Raw genomic sequence first — 21,472 nt, 5'->3', positions numbered from 1 at the left:
CCTATGATGACATTAGATGGTCTAATATATGCTTTCCATTAATTGTCTCTGTAGTGGTATCTGCATATGTGTCACAAACCACTGTGACGTATTCCTGTCAAGAGGGATCACAAGTTCTAAAGCTGGACAATGCTAGCAGAGCCATAGATTGTGAACAAAGCTGGACAGCTGAATCCATTGTAAGTGTTAAAATTTCATTCGTCTTTTATTTTTTAAATCACTGATCATTGATAAGCAACATAACATTTAGCCATACCTTATACAGCGTTACATTTCTCACAGGGCATAGGAAGCTTTATGGCTGGAAGTGTTGAGTGCAACATCCCATGCATTAACGTGACTGCCGGTGAAATTGTTATCAGTGGATGTGTCAATGCTACGCTGACTGTTATATGCAATCAGGCAAGCCTATATTTGTCTTCGAGGGTCATGGCAAATTTTTTGTTACCATTAGATTCATGTATATCTCATAATCTTGTAATTCTTTTGTTTTGCAGGAACATTTGGCTGAATTTCGAATACATTACCTGGGTACATATTTTCCTGAACATTCTACAATATTTATTAAACTATTATAAAACTTTATTTTCTTCAATATAACTGCTATTTTCAAAATTGTAGGCATTAAGAACAATCCTTTAACACTACATTTTTTCAAGAAAATACAGCGCCATCAATATGGTAATGTACAATAAAACATATAACTGATAGAAAAAAAAATTATATTGTGGAAATGTGACTTATAACAGTACAGTATGCATAAACAACTAACATATCTGCTCTTGTGTCTCTTCATCAGGTATCTGTGCCAGTGCCATGTTCCTGCTGTTAATATTTGTTGTATTCTCCATCCAGTCCTGCAAATCTCATCATTGTATGATCAAAAACACTGAACCAAATCATGTTTAGTAGCCCAGTTTAATAGACCATTTTATATATTTATATACTATAATGTTTTTTTAATTATTTATTTTTATTATAATAAAATGTTTTAATATAATATAAATAAGCTGCTATAAAATAAAGAAATAAATATTTAAGAAAAAAGCTATGTTTAGTAAAATCTTGTTTGTTTTCATTAATTTTTTAATTATTTTATTGCCTTTTTATAACTAGACATTTGTATACAGAATGTTTATTAAAATAATTCAGTTTATTAAATAATTAACTCAGCCTTTTAAAATATAAAAAACCTCATTCTATTGATACAAAGTGAAATATTTCACAAAACATTTATATGAAAAAGTAAATCTTACCTTAGTTTTCTTGTGTTGATGAGGATCTTTAAGTCTTCTTATTTCTCACATTCACATAGATAATACATAAGTTGAGACTACATTTTGAAAAAGTCACACATTTATCTTGAACAAAGATATTTAGTAAAACAGTACATGTACATAAGATGTATTACAATATTATTTACATGTCTTCTTTATTTTTAGTGGAACCACAGCTCCTCTGACACTGAAATCATCATCAGATTTATCCTCCTAAGTGGAGGATAAGGCACAAGGCATTTTGACTATTCGGAGTTTATACACTTAACTTCATTTATTGTCATGTGTCTTTCCTTTAGAAATAAACACATAGTCAGATTGTTAAAATGAAAAGGATCAAATTCTCAGGGAGGTTTGGCTCAGCTTTTTCTCTCCTTTCTTTCATAATGTGCTCTTGACCACTGCTTGTTTATGTTTCTCTTGTGGAGCAGACCAAATGCTAAACATCCTTTGTTTGTGCTTAAAACCCAGTATTTTGAGGGCCCTTTACTAGTCCTTGCTCCTTGCGCACAACAGGTGCATGAATGCTACAGTCCCGTGCCTCACACACTCCTGGTACACCTGGACTACCAGCCATACCTGGCGGACCCACAGGACCTGGGAACCCACGAGGCCCTGGAGGTCCCTCAAGTCCATTACTAGCCACTCCTGGATGACCTGGTAGACCTATATGTGAGAAATGAGTGAAGTTTTTTGAGATGAGCTTAAAGTGTGCCTTCTTTTTTCAGAGTCAATGGTGTCTTGTCTAGAATGATGTGCTGTAGAAAACTGCTACATGAGAAATTGTCTATATACTGTAGATACTTAAATGTAAAAGTGCTTTAGTGTAAAACAACATTAAATTTTTACCTCTGAGGCCTTGGTGACCATCTTGCCCAGGAAGTCCTTGGCCAGGGTCACCTTGCTGTCCTTTTTGACCCTTTGTTCCTTTAAGAGATTTCAGAGATTTAAAGAATATTTTAGAGCTAAGCACTTAATTTATTCTCAACCGGTCATTGCATTGTTGATTATTCTTTAGTATGCTGTACCTCGGTCACCCTGTGCTCCCTTCTGTCCTTCTACACCTGTTACACCTCTAGGCCCTCTGGCTCCTTTAGCTCCAACCTTGCCAGATTTTCCCTGAACACACACACACACACACACACACACACACACACACACACACACACACACACACACACACACACACACACACACACACAATAACATAACTTTATATACCTACTCTAAAGCAAATCTCTTTTACTTATATGATTTCTAATTCACACAGAATGGCCATGTCCTGCATAATAACGGACACTGTTTTTTTAGGGACTCACAGCTTTGCCTGGATTACCAGAAGGCCCTTGGGGTCCAGGTGGTCCAATTAAGGTACGGTTGTTGATAGGACAGCCCTGTGAACACTTAGCTCGAATAGAGGAGGCATACTGAGAGATTTGGGCAGTGACCACACCTCGACACAGCTGAAGAACTTGCTCATCTGTCAGACTAGGACCCTGCAATGTTCAAAACATAACATAACTTGCAACTATCCAGTGTTGCATACATAATTATGTAAAGCCGCTATTGTTATAAGAGCCTGAAGTAAAATAGAAAACAGAATTGAATTACTGTTCAGATATGTCATTGTTTATCCAGCATTTGAAATAGTAGATGGTTTGGGTGAAAAAGTCAGATTAATTTTATATTTTCTTCTAAAATCATTAGATGCATTTTGTTGGATTTAATATAATTTGTTTTTAAGGTAAGAATTTGACATACTTTTATAAAAGCAGTTCACAGATAAAAACAGATGAAGTAAATTTGTGGTACATACAGGTTGACCTGGGTTTCCTTTTGGTCCACTGGGTCCTTTCACACCCAAGTCCCCAGCAGGACCAGCATCACCCCTGGAGCCGGGGACACCTGGAGGTCCCACCCGCCCAGCAGGCCCAACAGGCCCGATATAGCCTTTCTGTCCTTGCTGCACAAATGCACAATATTTGTGTGACTAAAAACAGGAAATTGTACTAATAATCATCCGAAGACTATGTGTAATGTAATGTGTGTAGGCTTTAACAGGAAGCAGCTAATGTTCAGAACAACCTAATGAACTTTTCTCATGTAAAAATGGGCTATAGGTGTGCTCACATTTAGATGAAAGTCATAAAATGTGAATAAACCAAAATATACAGTGCTTAAACAACAAACCTCCCCCTTGTCACCACGGGAGCCTGAACTTCCCTATATGGAAATATTGAGAAGGGAAGTACTGGTTAAAAAACCTCCTATGTATTATGGAAACAAGAAGAGAAATGACGCAAAATGTAATAGATAAAACTAAATGTCATCTTGTTCACCTTTTCTCCCTTAACCCCTTTCACGCCTTTTCTTCCTACTTCACCCTATCAGACAAAAACATTATGTAATTGAAGATTAACGACATGAAACCGTGTTATTTAATATATGATATTAATATCCTTTTAAAATGTCTCATGATGATAATCAGACAAGGGGAAGTGGATATTTATTGTATAGCCAGTAAACTTAAAATTCATGACTGCACACACTAAACATGTATTCCAATATGGGTCAAAGCAAATTATTAGGTTACCTCAATGCCATCTGCTCCAGTTTCTCCTTTGGCACCCTACAAAGCAGAGACTCTAACAGTTAACTTAATATAATAAACCTTGATCAAGTTATTTGGATGGATTTGATTGGTTATTTCTTTAGGACAAGTTGGGCAACATCCTTACAGTTGGACCGTTCATGCCTTTTGGACCTGGTTTTCCTGGAATTCCTGAATCACCTCTTTCCCCTTGTGGGCCCTGGGGCAAATCAGAGTTTTAAAAAAAGAAACCCACATTTTATGAGATTAGAATGTAACCACTGTAAAAGTCATATATTATATAATAATACCTATTATCTAATTTATGTAATAATTGATAAAAAAAACAAATCAGGTTGTACAAAATCACACTTCATCCTAATGTATTGTCATGCATTTACATAAAATATTCTAGAGTCTTCTAGAAAAAAGCACCCTAATTTGACCATTAATCAAACACAAAACAAATAGTTATGCCAAAAAGGGCAAAGATCTGAAAGTGTATAAATACAGAGACTACCAGCAGGTTCACTTTCAGTAACACTTCTACTTCTACTTTCTCAAGGGAAAGTACCAATAATGTCTGGTGTCTTCTATATTGCGACACAAATGTCATGCATGACTAACATGTGACACAGAAGGCTTTTTTCCAGCTCTGACTAGTATGACTAAAAACATCTTCTTTCTATTTCTTATTAGACTATTATTGTCAGATTATTCTCATGAAACTGAAAGATTTTAGGCAAATACTGACACATAAAATTTTTTAGGAAAATTACAGATTCAATAACAGATTATTTTAGTTCTCTTTTGAATACAGCATAAATCACCTACCCCAGCCCCCACTCTCCCAGGCTGTCCTCTCTGTCCAACTTCCCCTTTAATACCCTCGAGGAAGAAGGGGAATGAAGAAGAAAATGAATCATTTCTGTTTAAGGTCTCATATTACACAAAATCTTTGGCTTGAGCACAGGTTCAGACATCTGTCTACAACAGTTCACAATAATCAGAGTTCAGTTTTACATGTAGCATTTAAAAATGTTCCTTTTGAATTTTACCTTTGGTCCAATTGGTCCTGGTGGCCCTTCAATTCCTGGAACTCCTAATGGACCCTGTGGAAAATGAAATTATAACAGCTACATGCTATATATTAAGTGTTGGATAATAAAATTCTCAGATGCAGCAAGCTGAAGCTTACATCCTCTCCAGGATCTCCATCACTTCCTGGCAACCCACTAGTTCCTTCATCACCCTATCAGGAAGAAAAGGTATTCTTCCTTAATTAAAATAAATTGCTTATGAAATAACAAATAATGAAACAATTATTCAGATAAATAACTTCAATTTAATATGTCTGATATGAAAATTAGTGTGATTAGTGAAAGTTAAGTTAAAAGCTGAAAGATTGAAAAACTAAAACAAAGCACATATTCAATTCTAAATTTGAGATACTCAGATATATGCATATTACTACTGATTGTATATTAAACCATCATAAATTCCAGATAAAGTAGTAGTTTGTAGACCTTCACAGAAGCTTTTCATTAAATTGACTGAGACTTGCCTTTGGCCCTGGCACTCCAAAGTCTCCTGGTATACCTGGATAACCCTGAAAATACACATAACACAGTATGTCATTTTAGAAATAAGTTGTATTTAGGTGCACGATAATGGTATAGAGATGACAAGAAAAGACATTAATCTCACAATATAACCCTGTTCCCCAACATCCCCAGGAAAACCAGGTGCTCCAGTCTGACCCTGTGAGCAAACGAGACAAATGTTATTTATTGTAAATAATAAGGTTTGAAAGAAGCAAACCATGTAATGTAATTTTGTATAAAACTGTGCCTATGTGAGTTTACCTTTGGGCCCTGTCGTCCCTGAGGCCCCTGCTTCCCCTGTTTTCCAGCTGAGCCCTAAAAACAGTTAAAAACAGATATCATAATGTGGTTTAAAATTTGTCACAATGATGTCATGTTAACCATAACATCATCCTATCATAATCTTTTTAAATTAAAAAATAATGTATTTAATCTAATACTGTTTTACCTTAATACCTTTACTTCCCACAGTTCCTGGTCTGCCAATTGGACCAACTGGCCCCTGAAAACAAACAAACAAACAAACAAACAAACAAACAAACAAACAAACAAACAAACAAACAAACAAACAAACAAATGTCAGTCCAATATATGCATTTGTTTTCAGTCAAGATTTCAGTCATGTTTTTTGTTCAGGATGTAGCTTTTTCTTTTCTTAAAAATAAGACCATCTTTCTATCTTGAACGGTGGAAACCTAGACAATGCAAATACAGTGGTGCAGTATTATTGTTTTTTGTTTGTTTTTTTAATATGTGAAGTAAAGAAACAAAAAACCCATTGCCAGGCTCATGCTAATAAGGCTTGGGCAATATTATTATAGGAATAAACAAAGTGTGTTTACACACATTCTCTATTAGACTTTCCAAGCATTCTTAGGCAAGCAAAAGATAGTTTACTCACAATCTCTCCTGGAAACCCAACTCCTCCACGAGGACCTTCCATCCCAATATCACCCTTCAAAACACACACCCATAGCATTGAAAATTTCTTATAGCATTACAAGCAATCATGCATAAACAAGTAATTACACTGCAATGCCACCAGCACATAACACAATATTAATTTGCGATGTATGCTAACTATTTATTTTTAAACCTATTAAATTATTAATCTAATCATAATCCAAAAAATAAGAAGCATAATATACCTTTAATCCAAGCTGTCCCCTCTCACCTGGGTCTCCAGGAAGCCCAGGTACACCCTACGGACATGAATTAGAACATTCTCAATCCAAGACAATCCAAGATAGAGTGACGTGACATGACATACGGCTAAGTATGGTGAACCATACTCAGAATTCGTTGTCTGCATTTGCCCCATCCAAAGTGCCCACACACAGCAGTGAACACACACACCGTGAACACACACCCGGAGCAGTGGGAAGCCATTTATGCTGCGTCGCCCGGGGAGCAGTTGGGGGGTTCGGTGCCCTTGAGCACCCGGCCCGAGACTCGAACCCACAACCTTAGGATTACGAGTCAGACTCTCTAACCATTAGGCCACGACTTGCTCTTGAAGTATCAGTTAAATCCATTTTCCACTCACCATTGCACCAGAAAAACCAGATCCACCATCTTCTCCATCAGGTCCAGGATCACCCTATAAAGTGACAGAAGGCAAGGAAGAGATTCTATGAGCATGAAAGCAAGTTGTCCAAACAATCTTGATACGAATATGACTTTAGGAGATGATCTGAGCTTACTTCAGGGCCTGGATCTCCTCCTCGTCCTCTAACCCCTTTGGTTCCTTTATAACCCTGACAACATGACAAAGAAAATATAAAAAAAATGTATTGAAACATTCTAGAAACACTAATTTTCAAAGGCATAATGTTTAGAGGTTGATTACTTAACAAACTCTAAAGCTCGTACCTCCCTGCCTTGAGCACCAGGGAATCCCTGTTTTCCTTGTGGCCCTACAGAACCCTTATTACAAAGAGATGAGCAAAATGATCAAAACAACAGCATAGTTGACAGAAATACTGCCAAATGACTCTTGATGTACCTTGGAACCAGGAAATCCAGCAAACCCAGGTTCTCCTGGTTCACAGTCACACTCTGTGGGTCCCTCCTCCCCCAGAACAGCATTCTCACCATACGGGACATGGGTGGTCAGAGTGGTCACCTCTTTGGCATAATCATATGCATCTGTGGTGCGATCATATGGGTAGGTCTCCTCCGTGATCATGGTGACACCTAGGAAAGAGGGATTGTAGGGGTCATATGCTGACAAAGTCTGCTCATCTTCATAGCTGTGTGTAGAGTCAGGATGATAGTCCACTTGAAATGAATTAAAATGAATCAGTGATTCACTGCTTGACTCTAAAGGAGTGTGTTGTGACTGATTGTGGCTGCTGACTTAACTTAAATATCACTTAAGAAAAACATTAAAGCTTTTTTTTTTCTTTATCTGAAAGCCAAGTAGGTGTATATGTTATATCAGAAGTGCACATCAGGAAGAATGACATAATAAGCAATAAAGAGTAGGTTATGAATTCATATAAATGTGTGGGGAAAAGGTGGTTTCCAAATGTCATTTAAATCTTGATATACTGAATGTGGTGAAGGTGCCTGTGCATGTTCTCCTTGTTCAATTGTTATAAACTCATGATAAGCTTAAAACTGAATTAGCCCATCTATTAAAAGCTACATGGAGACAGGAAGTTTAGCAAATAGTATTTGCATGATTTACATACAATACTCAAAGTGCAAAATATTGTGCCACCTTAAAATATACTTGTGTTAAAATGCCAGTATTGCAAATGTTACTTGCATGTTTATGCAGATTTCAGATGAAGTGAGCATACCATGCTGTAGGTCTCCAGACTCTTCTTCATATCCATTTACTATAGAGCCTTCATATATATGGTCTTCACCTAATTAATAAAAAATGCTTTAAGACAAATTTTGAAGTTAAATAATCACAGTTTTTTTTATGTCATGGTCTTAAAATGTTTTTTTTTGCATCATAGAAATACCCTGCCAGATGTTTACATATTGTTCCGAACATTTCAGGATTTTCCTGAACTGAACTTTGTTTCACTTTTGTTTCTATCTGAAACACTGAAATGAATGCAAAAGAGGGCATCTGGCTAGCCGGACAGCAGACAAAATTTTGACAGAATTCAAACACATCTGACAGACAATTTTGAGAGTCTTTTTAACCTGACCTGAATGGGTAACACCGGAGTAGTCTTCCTGGGCATTGGAGTGGAGCACAAACACCAAGAGGACAAGAGACACAAGAGACACAGCACCCACCTAGCACCAATAACAGAACACATAAACTAAAAAGACATAATCAATACTTTTACAGATTGAATAATAAATATTAAAACTGCCTCTTACTTTTTGTTTTAATTCTCTTTTGAATACAGCAACTTTTCTTTCCCACAATTCTTCCAATATGCTTTCGAGAGAATGGAGAACTACACTGGTAGTTGTACAAAGCTTTATCTGTTTCACTTTCTCTACCTAGATACTAATTTACAACATTACTACTATGCGGTTTATTTTATGTGAGATTATTTACATTGTTAAGATGTACATTCTTAACCTAACGAACCCCAGCAGCTCTCAACCTGCTCTTACATGCCAGACCAGATCTTTGGTGGATTCAGTTTTTACACATAAAACTTAAAATAGAGCTGTGCAACAAAATACATTTGTTAAATGCATACTCTTCAGAAAGATAATAGACATTAGATGGGTTAAGTATTACTAAAGTATTTTAATTGTTTTTTTATAAAAGAAACCCCTTTCCTTAAGATAATAATTTCATTGTTCCATCTGTTGTGTTGTCCTATAGTTGTTAGAGTTAGCATGCATTAACTGGAGCACTTACTGTCCTGTGTATCGATTTCACAGTTTACGTATATGTATGTATTGCCAGGCTTTGCAATCCTTAAGTTCTGGCCAAAGGAATTTTGTTTTCATTCTAATTCTAATTTAGTGTATCTGAGTTATGTATATAAAAAATGATAATAAAAACCCACTTGTTTGCAATATATGAAGTTAATGTTTTATAGATTATGCTATTAAAGAAAAGGACATAAATAATAAGTGAAAAAGTATTTTCCTGCCATTGTCAAACTCCTTGCACCCTTTCCAAAGACAGAATTAAGAATAAGTTAATAATAATTTAGAAATAATGGGTGGAGCTTATGGATGGCTCTCACTAGCCCAAAGGCTCTCTGGGGCAAAGAGGTGTAGTGTAGGATAGTGAGATCACTCCAACTTTCTAATCTAACTGTCAGTTTTTATTTATCTTATCCTTAAATTATCAATTACATCTAGTTTTGATAGATTGCTAGTTATTTCACACCAAAGCCACACAGACACTTTACATTAAGCACCCAAAATTGAAAAATAACTGAATAACAAATTCTCCATAAGCACTTCCCGGGAAACTTTATGACAAACCCTTAACAAAATGTTCCTCTTTGAACATCATTTCTACTTCAAGTAAAAACCCAAAACAGCATTTCAGAACTTTGACATTTGTATATTTTAGTCATATCCAGAGTTGTATCAAAGAAAAAATCAATCCAAAGCTGTTCACAAATTAGCATAAACTATTAGCAGAAGACCTTAAAAACAAACCCATCATTAAATGTTGATCATAATATCTATAAAATATAGATTTCAAAATAATTCACAAAGTAACTAATCTGAACTTGAATTATTCATCACTGTAACAATCAGCAATTTTACAGTTGTATGAATATGAAGAGTTTACTGCTCACCTTCACCCTGGAGCCTCCCATTGCCAGTGGGCCTTCCTGATCTGGATTCAATCTGGTGTGTAATTTCCACTGAAACCAGCCTCTCACCCCAGCACAGGCTTAATGTTTGGGCTGTGTGAGAACACAGAGCCTCGTTCCCTGTATGTTTTATTTCTTCACAGCATTCTCCAACTTCATGCACAATAGTGGACCTGCAGAGCTGAGAGTGCGGTGCAGTGCTGCAGAGACCCCACCAGGCTCTTCCACGATCCGTCCTTTCCTCAGCTAGGTGACAAATACCTGAACCTTCCCCAAACACACATAAAACCAGGCAAGACACTGAATGGCTATGGGTGCAGAAAATGAGAGCAATGTGATATATAAAGGTGAGGGGAACACATCTGGTTCTTACAACTGCCATTTATTTGGCATTTGTATTTTGCAAAAAGCAACTTGCTAATGTTTTACATAAAGAGCTGATTGGCATTATATTTAGTAAAGTTAAACAAATGCCTATTTTAAATTTTTAAAATAGTAAAACCAAGTTGTTAATCTAGAGTGTTTGAAAGTTTACAGAGAAGCTCACAGAGGACTCTGTTATGGGCCTTTTAAAGGCACACGAAGAAGGGAGCTGATACCTACTTTCCTGGGTTGGAATGTGGGAAAGGGAATTTATTTGTGGTTTGTCAAGACTGGGACTCTTGCAACACTCAGATAAAAACTTTGCTTCTATATCCATTTCTCTTGCTGCAGTCTTGACGAAGTCCCTGCAAGCCATGAAGATCCCAGAACCCAGGAAAGAAGTACTGTAGGTATCAGCTCCCTTCTTCATGTGCCTTTAATGCCCCATAACAGAGTCCTCTGTGAGTTTGTCTCTAAACTTTCATACAATCTAGATTAACTTCTTGCTATGGTACATCAAAAGGTGCATTTCAATATCAGAGAAACAACTTAAATGCAAAGTTCACTTAATTCCAGAACACTGTATGATTCCAGGCATGTGCCCCATCTCAACAAACTCTCTCACCATGCTACCCCCACTCTCTCATCTACACTGCCAGATACCTTAAAACCATTTCTCTTTGTTGCCCTCTATAGGACAGGATAGAAAATGACATCCTTGTAACAGGATAACTGTTACAAGTATGAGGCGAATGGTCTTAGCAGTGACAAGCTGCCCTTCCATTTCTGCAACCTCTAAAGCAATGCTGGAAACACTCATACATCTGTTTTTTGAAGCCAACTTCTGCATCTGATGCACAGCATGATTACTAAGTCTCTGATCAGCCCTTGCAAGGCCTGTTCTGAGTGGAACCAGTCTTGTAAAGATCCTGGCCGCTGTACTGTAACTCATTTTCAGGGTATTACCAAACTTCTTATAACCTAGTCCATCTTTGTGGAGAGCAACGATTTTAATTTCTTAAATCCTCTGAGTGTTCTTTGCCATAAGTTACCATTATGAGAAAATAATACTCAAAGCAACAAATTTTAACTACTTAAATACAAGATACACAAACTTGTATGGTCCTGTTAAACAGACAAAAACATGAACACGATGAATAGGACTTGGGCACAGCTGTTAACACTTAGGGTGTACTCACTTTTGCTGCCAGCTATTTTGACATTAATGGCTGTATGTTAAGTAATTTTCAGAGGACAGTAAATCTATACCACTATACAAGCAGCACATTGACTACTCTAAAATATATCCAAATTTCATTTCTATAGTATTTAGATGGCTGCTGAAATGTGAGGGGTGTACTCATTTTCGTGAGATACTGTACCAGTGCTTCCATCTGCTCATCCAACCATAAGGTGTTTTGTACTTTCATTCATTCATTCATTTATTCATATGCCTGTGCCTATCTCAAGCGTCATCGGGCATCAAGGCAGGATACACCCTGGACAGAGTGCCAACCCATCGCAGGGCACACACACACTCATTCACTCACACACTACAGACAATTTTCCAGAGATGCCAATCAACCTACCATGCATGTCTTTGGACTGGGGGAGGAAACCAGAGTACCCAGAGGAAACTCCCGAGGCACGAAGAGAATATGCAAACTCCACACACAAGGCGGAGGCGGGAATCGCACCCCAAATCCTGGACGTGTGAGGCAAACGTGCTAACCACTAAGCCACCGTGCCCCCGTTTTGTACTTATTTTGTCAAATTATGTTGCTAACTCAAATTAATTCCTGGTTAGGATCATTTTAATTACACCTACACTAATCTGTGAGTTTGGCTCCATTTGGAAACTTGTAAACTAGAAAATGGGAGCATAAGCATCTGGCCAGCAAACAGACATAAATATGCAAAAATATGCAAAGAACACTAGATCCTTGAGATTCACATGACCTTTAATTCAATTGTACACAATGAAATTCCACACTGAACAGAGTAAATGAACAAATGCTAGTAATCTGATAAAATCACACATCAGAACAGCACATCTGTCTCTTTTGACATATCTGAAATAATTACATGCTCATTTTTGTCAATCACAAAAACACGTTATGACTTATTTTTTTTCTTCTTCTTCTTATGATGTCTTGCATCGGGAGAACGGGAATCCCTGAACACACAAAATAGCAAACAGAAGCAGCACACAATAAATAACAATCCAAAAAAAACAAAACAAAAAACAAACACCTGAAATCTGTTCAGGAGGCAGTCGGCAGCTTATTTATTTATTCAATAAGGACAGATATATAGCTATACTGCATACATTACACCATGTAACAGTTACATAATTATTTGCAATGTTTGTTCCTAGAGGTGATTTTAATAAAACACAACCTATTATTACTAAAGAGAAATAAAACCCCGACCTTCAAACAGAGCAGAGATTACACTCACCAGTATCACCAGTAAAACAGATTTTCCCTAAATGTTAATATGTTTCAGTATTTTACCTCCTTCTGCTTTTACTGCTTTTCCCCTGGCTGCGCTCACGGCTGTGCTTTTGGCGACGTTTGTGGCGAGAGCCGTTCTCTTCTCTGGAACTGATGTGAAAGTCATGTGACTCAACAGAGGCAGAGCGGCCTTCATCTGGCAGCCTTCTGGTCCCCATAATCAAGTGAACAACAAGAACAAACTCAGTGTGTGCCACATACAGGATATTGTAGAGGCATATCGCATGTTCATGCTACACAGGACAGAAATACACACTGTATAATCAAAAGCTTTTGGACACCTGAGCATTATACACACGTGTGATTCTTCCAAACTGTTGCAACAAAAAGCTAAAAGCGCTATACAGAATATCTTAGCATACTGTGGCAATTTCCCTTCACTGAAACTAAGGGCACTAATCATGTTACAGCAAGACAATGCCGCTGTGCACATAGCAAGCTTCATGAAGACAAGGTTAAAGTGGAAGTACTTATGTGTCCTGTACAGAACCCTGAGCTCAACCTCACTGAACAATGCATAAACTGGAGTGCAACCCAGGCCTCCTCATCCAACAACAATGAATGACAACATTAACGATCTTGTGGATGAATTAGCACAAATCCTTAAAGCCATGCTCCAACATCCAACAAAGCCTTCCCAGTAGAGTGGAGGTTAATAGAGGAGCAAAGGGGGATTAAATTTCCAATGTGTGTCCAACTCCAATATAGTGTGGATATGGCAGCACAACTGGATTAAATTCCACACAACTGTAAACAAATAACTGAGCAAAAGGTTGAATTTTTGTCTAAATCAATCAAAGCATACTTTTTACCACATATGAATAAGTAATTAAGCATTAAGGGAAATGCCACTTCAGGAAAGTAGTCAAAGAAGAGTTTGTGGGGTTGAGTTTGTTTTTCTCGTATAACCGCAATTTGCCAGTGGTTTCAATTCTCCCATGCAATAAGGAACATGTTTATGTTTAGAGTTTAATTTGATGTTGTGGAATTTCTTAAAGTTTAAAGTTAATGAGGAACTACATTAGAGCAGCTATAAACAGTTTTCCCCCCTCACAAGCTTCTCTTTTTACTTCTGTCTAAGTTAATAAGAAAAAAAACCACCCTGAAACTAAAAAAAAAAGCCCTGAGGTTACTGAGAAATTGGAATGTGCCTCTGGAAAGTCCTAAATTCTAAAAACTTTGTAGTGGAAACCAACCAGAGCCTCCCTGAGGGTTAAAGTCGTGTATCTTTAAGAAAAGCTTCACCATAGAACTGCATGTGACTGTTAATGTGTTTAAACAGCAACCTCTCATTATTAGCCTTAAATTATTTGCAGAGCAATATTTTATATATTTATTTATATACTATAGAATGAGAACGTATTAGAAATAGCACTTTTAATATAAATCTGCGGTTTAAATAACTGACAGCACTACTGGCAGAGCTGCTGGTACAGCAAACTAATTAATACCTTCTGAATAATAAAACTGAATTTTACATCACTGTAGTATAACACAACTGGTACAACTATTATTGTTTGGATTTGTATCAAGCTGTCGGTTTTAGTTGGTGTTTGACTGTTTCTGCATATTTTTGGGTTTGTTTTAAGTGCCTCTTTGCTTTAATGTGATTTAATGAAAAGGTAATTGTGCCCCCTATGTATTAGTCTGATATAAGGCTGGGCAATAAAATGATAACGATGTATTGCGATTGACACGTGATCGATATCAATAAAAAATGTGTTTGATAAAACGTTCAATATTTTTTCTTCTTTGCGGAAAGGAAAGCGAAGAAAAGCTTACGATAAGGCAAGAAGCAGGACCCGTGTTAATATAGTATCAGCTAATGGAAAGAAATGTGTCTATCATAGCTAAAGGGAAGAACAGTACAATTGCATATAAACAAACAAGCAAATATGACACACAAGCATAATCATACAAAGGACGGCATATATTAGTTCTGTGTAACAAAGCAAAACCAATGTTACTCACCTATCGAGAAGGAAAAAAGCGCCTCAGCGTCTTAAGTAAAGTTGGCCGCATATTCACAGATTCGAGTTTCCCAAGTCAATAACTCCTGAGCTAAATGCTGTTACTAGCAAAACACAGTTGTGCCTGCCTCTCTACATTACTACGATAGAAAAGAGGTGTTATTTGTGTAGTAACAGCGTTTAGCTCAGAAGCTATTGACTCGGGAAACTCGAATCTGTGAATATGCGGCCAACTTTACTCAAGACGCCGAGGCGCTTTTTTCCTTCTCGATAGGTGAGTAACGTTCGTTTTGCTTTGTTACACAGAACTAATATATGCTGTCCTTCACATGATTATGCTTGTGTGTCATATTTGCTTGTTTGTTTATCTGCAATTGTACTGTTCTTCCCTTCAGCTATGATAAAGACATTTCTTTCCATTAGTTGCCTGGGTTACATATATATGTGTGGTCAGAGCTATCAATACAGGGGAGGGACACATTTGGGTTAGGGGTGTGTTTGTTTTGGTGATTTCAAATGTCAACATTGGTTTTCAAACATCGGAGACCCTGCCTTTAAGTTCTTGATCGGACATTTTATTCTTCGTTGAAAGAAAACAGAGGTTGTGAAGCAAGTTTGGTTGCATTAACAAAGGCACTCACTCTCTGGTAACCCATCAACGTAGGGAGTGACATGCTAACAGCCAATCATGTAACAGTGTCACGTTTGGTTGTGCCATATCGTTGTCTCGTGCTGGTCTGCTGGATTTCTCATCAGTAACCAGCGACTGATAAGCAGAAAATGAGCTGCAGCAAGCGACAAAATAAAAAAAAAAATAAAAGAGAAAAAAATCAGCTAGCCAGTATGGCAATTTTTTTTGGATATTATAAGTCTGACCGTAGTCAGAGCAATGTCGTCTGCAAATTATGCAATAGCACTAAACTTGCACTAAATTCTCAGTGTATTTTATTACACTTTATTAATCATTTCTTACATTTTCTTTCACTTTGCACCTTAAATGTTAAGAGATAATTGTTAAGTGTTCACTGTGACTTTAGACTTATGTTTACATTTTAATTATTTGAGATTTCCATGGTTGTTGACATTTCTGTCTTAATAATTGAGGGGATTATGATCAGCAGAATGTTAAGTTTAAAATTAAAATGTTTAAATGTAATTTAAATAATAATTGTAATTCGTTCATGCGCAGTTAATGTAGTTATTACGACAGGAGCGTCATCAAAAGCCAAGCCGAAAACAGATTGTTTCTGTTCCATACTCCAGAGCAGAAGGTGGCAGTAATGCACCTAACTATGCTGGCAGGACAATTAAGATTCAAACTGCTGGCAGGACAGTTACATGCCCATTTCTCTCACTAGGAACGGAAGGTGGAAAGAGAGTAAGGAGAGGTGGAAAGGAGAGAGGAAAAAGGGAGCTGCTCAAAGCTCTGCACTTTGATTTTATTCAGTAAATTCTGCCCTGTTCTATTTTTCTTGATGTTCTTTTGCCTAAGGTTCCTGTGTTATCAATATAGTTAATGTTTAAAAAAGGGGCAGCTCAAAAGTCTTTTGTTTAATTTTTTTCTTAAAGATTAAAAGCACTTTTATTTTATGCAAAATATTCTGAATGTTTTATATTACTTGAAATATAGGTTCAGGCTGCTCAAAGCTGTGTTTGCACTTTTTATTTATTTTATTCAGAAGAAATTCAGTGTCTGTTGTCTGTTACTTGACATGTAGTAAAGACAACTACAGTATTGTTTTCCATTCAAGTGCCATACAAGTTCAGACTTTGAAAACATTTGAAATTTAACAATAAATTATATAGAAATGTATGTGCGTTATTGATTTTATTAACATGAGGGTACACTATTTAAGTGACAATATAAGATTCGGACCTTTTCTGGGAGGAAATTTTAGTAACTGGACCTCTTTGAATTTTAATTGAATACCCCTTATGTAGAATAATCACTCAACAGTACCTGTTAGTGTGTTGTGAAGTTTTGGTCTCCTCCTCTCTCTCCTCCTGCCAAAGCTTTGCCAACTCCCCCGAGTGGACATCAATCACTTCACGAATGATCTTGAGGATACAGTAAAACACATAAATAAACTTTCCCCAAACAACAACAACAAAAAAAACACCACACTGATGTTTCTCCAGCACAGGCGTGGTCATTCAGAGGAGAAAGAAAAAGCTAACCTAACAATCTAACAATACTAACCTCTGTGTAAGATTTCTTGGTAATGTGAACATTTTTTGCTCTGTATGACTGACGGCGTCTCCTGTAGTCCCTCATTTCAGCCAAGACCTCGAGGTGAGACTTTGGGCCACTTTTCTCCTCATCTATGTTTAAAGAAAAAATTTGAGAAAAGATTTAAAACACCAGGCTCCAGCAAACAAACCAAACAAATTTTCTAATGCAAACAACACAACAAGCTATAAAAGAACAATTTATACATTTATATATGATTTCACATTTATGTGCAATGTCCTGTAAAAAAAACATCAAATTTAGTGTCTATCAACTGCAAGGAGTTGTGAAATCACCGTTTTTAAGCTTGGACACAAGATCCACATAAAGATCATCAATGTTGGATGACTTTGCACTCTGCTGTATGGCCTCCTGAATCACATGATCATAAAGGGCCAATCGGTCAGCTGCTGTGAGGTCACATATTGCTCGCTTGTGGTTGTGAGGCACCTCTGCAGGCTCAGTTGAGTAATCATCTAAACACAAAACAGTATATATATATATTACAGACTGTGTTCAGGATTCTATAAAATGTAATCATAAATTTTTCTTAAAAAAAAAAATAAAATAAAAATTAAATAATAAATATTCATAATGATTGTAGAATTTGTTTAAAACAACACAGCAGTGGATTCTCATGCTACGGTAGCACTGGACTGAAGTTTCAAACGTATATGCAGACATCTAGTGTTTAATTTAGGGTTGTCATAATTAGTGACAATACTTAAATTATTCACACAGGGTGAAATGTTCCTTCTCTTCCATGTAATGCAACCGGTCACCTTTAGTTACTTGACTTTTCCCTCCAGGAACATTTTATTTGCAGTTGGACTGACCTCTGCTTTATTTAGTTGTCCCTCGTATTAAAAACCAGAATTGTTATGACTAAACTGTAGCTGTTTACACATCTATATTTAATGGTTCAATTTGATTAACTCAAGATTTTTAAAAAAAAGTAGTTTAATTTTGAAATTTAGTTTTGAATAATGTTATTTCATATGACTGGTCTTTCTCTCTTGAAAAATAATTCTGACAATAAGATGCCTGAATTATACTTTATTTAAATTTGATTTAAGACAAATTTTGTATTATGCTGTTTACATGATATTCAATAGTCAGAATAAGATGGGATTATTAGTGTGCATGAAAAACATGCATCTGTATGTATTCTCTGGATTGTTCCTTACAAAGTGATATCATTTCTGATGTAAAGAGATGTTAAAATGACCATATAAAGGATATTTCAAAAGGATACATCAAGCATGAGCAGAAAAATATCTTGAGTAGACAGCCTCTAATACTCACCCCTGTTACTAGGGAAAAAAATACAGAGCAGAAATAAATGATGACAGAATTAAAAGATTTATCAGTGGGTAAGTGCTTGTTCAAAGGATGTTTTTGAACATGCCCTGAGGTTGAGGAAAAGGCAATGAAAGTGTTTAGAGACTTACTTTTGCAGTAGTTTCCTGTCGACTGAACAGGAGGGGCATTAGCCCTGGCCTGCAGGATTACCTGATGTTGGGCATGTTTATCTGTATCAAACAATACATGGCTTCAATTCTCCAACAAGAAATATTTTGTTTAATAATATTAATAGACATGGTATTTTGATGTCACCACCTTTAAGTGGGCTCACCCAATTTTATGCTGGGAATGTTGGCCTTCTCATAGAAAAATGATGTATCGTACAACTCTGCCTAAAAACACACAAAAAGCACCAAATGGTGATGACCAGAACATTTTTAGTATATGCAGCACGTTAATCTACATTTCTACTTATTTGTTAGTCTTCCCAAACCTGTTCTTCTTTGGAGTATCCTAACTGGGTGAGTCGACACTTTGTTTTGTGGTTCTCCATGCTCCTACACGGCACTGTGTGGCCTGGGTCATAGGGGCACACCTCCGCTATGTCCTGCCACAGAAGGAGTTTCAGATTGTTAGCTGACACCAAACAGCTTACAAGAAACAGCTTGTGAGCAGAATACTCTTTTATCAGGTTACTTCACTTAAGGACATATTTAATGAGATTATGCCTGAAAAGGTTTTGGATTTTTTTTTAATCGTACAGTATATTGATCATATAATCATATAATTATATGTAATTGTATAACATGACTTTCTGTTTATATTAGTTTTGCTTTTAATTGTATTTATGATATTTGTGTTTTTGTAATTTAATTTTTGCCATGAAAATAGCTTTGATTGCTGACATGGTATTAAATGAAATAATCTAATTCTGAATCTAAAGCAAAAGTAGGCTCTGAAGACATATTTGGTCTTCGTGATCACATTGTTGAGACTCAAGATGGCATAGACAACCAACACTTTAGCTTAATTTCACTGGTTGTCTGTGCCTTTCATTAAGTTGAGACAACACCATGTCTACAACTGCAGAGCAAAAGTCTAAAGAAGAAACTGTGTAAGGTCGTGTTGTTGCAGGGATACTAAATAAACCAATACATTAGGCTAAGGTAAGTAGTGATTGTTCATTTGACGTTTACTCAAGTGGAAGAATGTAACTAATAAACTTACACCTACAAGCACTATGCATTATATTTTGAAAAAGTAGATTATCTTAATATCAAAACCTTACATTTTCTCTGGACTTAATGATAAATACATGTCTGACCTTTGGAACAAACCAAAAAACCTAGAAAATTGCATTCATGATGATTTATGGTGATTTTATTTCTTTGCCTACATTGACGCTGATGCATTAAGAGGAGGGTGTCCCCTGTTCCAAGATAGCGGCTCTATTGGCGCATTCGTTCCAATGTACTGTCGTAGCCAAGGTGACATGTAGGTGTAGATATATATCATCCATATTTAGCATTGCCTAGCATCCATAGCTAGACAATGCTAGCTATGTACTGTACATTGGAACAAATGCGTCAATTGAACCACCATCTTGGTACAGGGGACCCCCTCCTCTTAATGCATCAGCGTCAATGCAGGCAAAGAAATAAAATCACTATAAATCATCATGAATGCGATTTCTAGTTTTTTTTTTTTTGGTTCGTTCCAAAGGTCAGACATGTATTTATCATTAAGTCCAGAGAAAATGTAAGGTTTTGATATTAAGATAATCTACTTTTTCACAATATAATGCATAGTGCTAGTAGGTGTAAGTTTATTACTTACATTCTTCCACTTGAGTAATCTTCAAATAAACAATCCCTACTTACGTTATAGCATACTGCATGCAACACTGCTACAATGGTGTGACTATACATGTTCATTTAAACTGTATTGGTTTATATGATACACAAAGCAAGCAAATCACAAACTCAAGAGGAACATAATGTGAAAGTTAGATAGTTGAGGTGCCAAAGACCGTCCAATCTTTTATTTATTCCTTTCCCACAATACTTTAGCGACATTAAATAAGTATAGTCACATAAACCAAAAAAAAAAAAGAAAAAAAGGTTGACTTTGAAGCTGAACTGCCATCCTAACTGGTGACATCCTTCCAGGACTGTCAGCTGAATTAACCATTAAAAAAAAGTGTTTAGTGTCCCTGCAACTTGTCCATGACTGACGCCTCTGTTTATTACTTGGGAATCTACAATCAGATTCAGAGGACCCCAAGGCGACATCTAGTAAGCACAGTATATATCTATAAGCACAGACTGGCACCCGCAGCTAGCGCTGCTTAGCTAGCAGCAGCTAAAAAGCTACTAACGTTTATGGGTCACGGTCTAAAATTCAACAGAAATCACGCGCATGTATTTCTGGAACCACAAATAAGGCTGTTGTTGCTGTTACCTGTGAGGAATAATTTTCCCAGCTCCATCCCAGCACCTCGAACAGCTCGGTCAGTTGTGTCCGACAGTTTTGGGTGAACTCAGTCAGTTGATGCAGAGCCTCGATCCGTTCCTGCAGCGCCTCGTAGGAATCAAAGTCACCCATTTTCCCATAAACAGAACCAACAACCTGCCTTAAACGCAGCTTTGTTCCGCAATACACGAACGTATTAAACAGTAGCTACATTACAGGCGCTCGTCTGATCACCAACTAGCCGATATTTCAAACCCTTCCAGTGCACGAGAGTAGGGATTCAACGAACGTCGCGTAACCCGGAAGTAGACGGCTTCCGTATTCCGGTTAGTTTGACAGATCCAGAATCAGGTTTAAGAAATTTCTATACAAGCGAAGTCCG

General features: G+C 36.7%; 2 protein-coding genes across 4 annotated transcripts; both read right to left on the bottom strand.

Moving 5' to 3' along the window:
• Nucleotides 1-1,338: 1,338 nt before the first annotated feature.
• Nucleotides 1,339-10,252, bottom strand: zgc:113232 (uncharacterized protein LOC541546 homolog). Of its 2 annotated transcripts, XM_027149861.2 has the most exons (25): nt 10,217-10,252; nt 8,642-8,732; nt 8,279-8,347; nt 7,477-7,667; nt 7,344-7,397; nt 7,175-7,228; nt 7,018-7,071; nt 6,620-6,673; nt 6,373-6,426; nt 5,920-5,973; nt 5,733-5,786; nt 5,575-5,628; nt 5,432-5,476; nt 5,066-5,119; nt 4,926-4,979; nt 4,702-4,755; nt 4,016-4,087; nt 3,871-3,906; nt 3,617-3,661; nt 3,468-3,500; nt 3,094-3,240; nt 2,597-2,773; nt 2,306-2,396; nt 2,127-2,204; nt 1,339-1,943 (listed from the first exon to the last, which is right to left on the bottom strand). In XM_027149861.2, exons 1-25 carry the CDS (start codon nt 10,235-10,237, stop codon nt 1,738-1,740), a joined length of 1,896 nt encoding a protein of 631 aa, XP_027005662.1. In that variant the 5' UTR covers nt 10,238-10,252; the 3' UTR covers nt 1,339-1,737. The 2 variants fall into 2 exon arrangements, with proteins under 2 accessions (XP_027005662.1, XP_047667511.1); XM_047811555.1 differs by lacking the exons at nt 3,468-3,500; nt 3,617-3,661.
• A 2,288-nt stretch (nt 10,253-12,540) lies between these two features.
• Nucleotides 12,541-21,358, bottom strand: snrnp48 (small nuclear ribonucleoprotein 48 (U11/U12)). Of its 2 annotated transcripts, none has more exons than XM_027149259.2 (9): nt 21,079-21,358; nt 19,112-19,225; nt 18,950-19,010; nt 18,765-18,845; nt 17,610-17,789; nt 17,284-17,405; nt 17,044-17,141; nt 13,114-13,257; nt 12,541-12,773 (listed from the first exon to the last, which is right to left on the bottom strand). In XM_027149259.2, exons 1-9 carry the CDS (start codon nt 21,220-21,222, stop codon nt 12,713-12,715), a joined length of 1,005 nt encoding a protein of 334 aa, XP_027005060.1. In that variant the 5' UTR covers nt 21,223-21,358; the 3' UTR covers nt 12,541-12,712. The 2 variants fall into 2 exon arrangements, with proteins under 2 accessions (XP_027005060.1, XP_027005059.1); XM_027149258.2 differs by having other exon boundaries at nt 13,114-13,260; nt 21,079-21,357.
• Nucleotides 21,359-21,472: the final 114 nt, after the last annotated feature.

Source organism: Tachysurus fulvidraco, chromosome 3, assembly GCF_022655615.1.
Source record: "Tachysurus fulvidraco isolate hzauxx_2018 chromosome 3, HZAU_PFXX_2.0, whole genome shotgun sequence".
Classification (NCBI taxonomy): Eukaryota; Metazoa; Chordata; class Actinopteri; order Siluriformes; family Bagridae; genus Tachysurus; species Tachysurus fulvidraco.
Note: the sequence above shows the minus strand (reverse complement) of the source record. Positions and strands in the feature narration are given on the sequence as shown.

Coding starts and splice junctions, on each gene's coding strand:
- snrnp48 (XM_027149258.2), bottom strand. CDS start 21,222: ATGGGTGACTTTGATTCCTACGAGGCGCTGCAGGAACGGATCGAGGCT. Junction 17,406..17,609: donor TGTGTCCAAGCTTAAAAACG/GTGATTTCACAA, acceptor CTTTAAACATAG/ATGAGGAGAAAAGTGGCCCA. Junction 12,774..13,113: donor AGCAGTAAAAGCAGAAGGAG/GTAAAATACTGA, acceptor TTGTGTGTTCAG/GGATTCCCGTTCTCCCGATG.
- zgc:113232 (XM_027149861.2), bottom strand. CDS start 10,237: ATGGGAGGCTCCAGGGTGAAG. Junction 7,668..8,278: donor GTCTGGAGACCTACAGCATG/GTATGCTCACTT, acceptor CCTCTTTCCTAG/GTGTCACCATGATCACGGAG. Junction 7,072..7,174: donor GAGGAGATCCAGGCCCTGAA/GTAAGCTCAGAT, acceptor GTCACTTTATAG/GGTGATCCTGGACCTGATGG.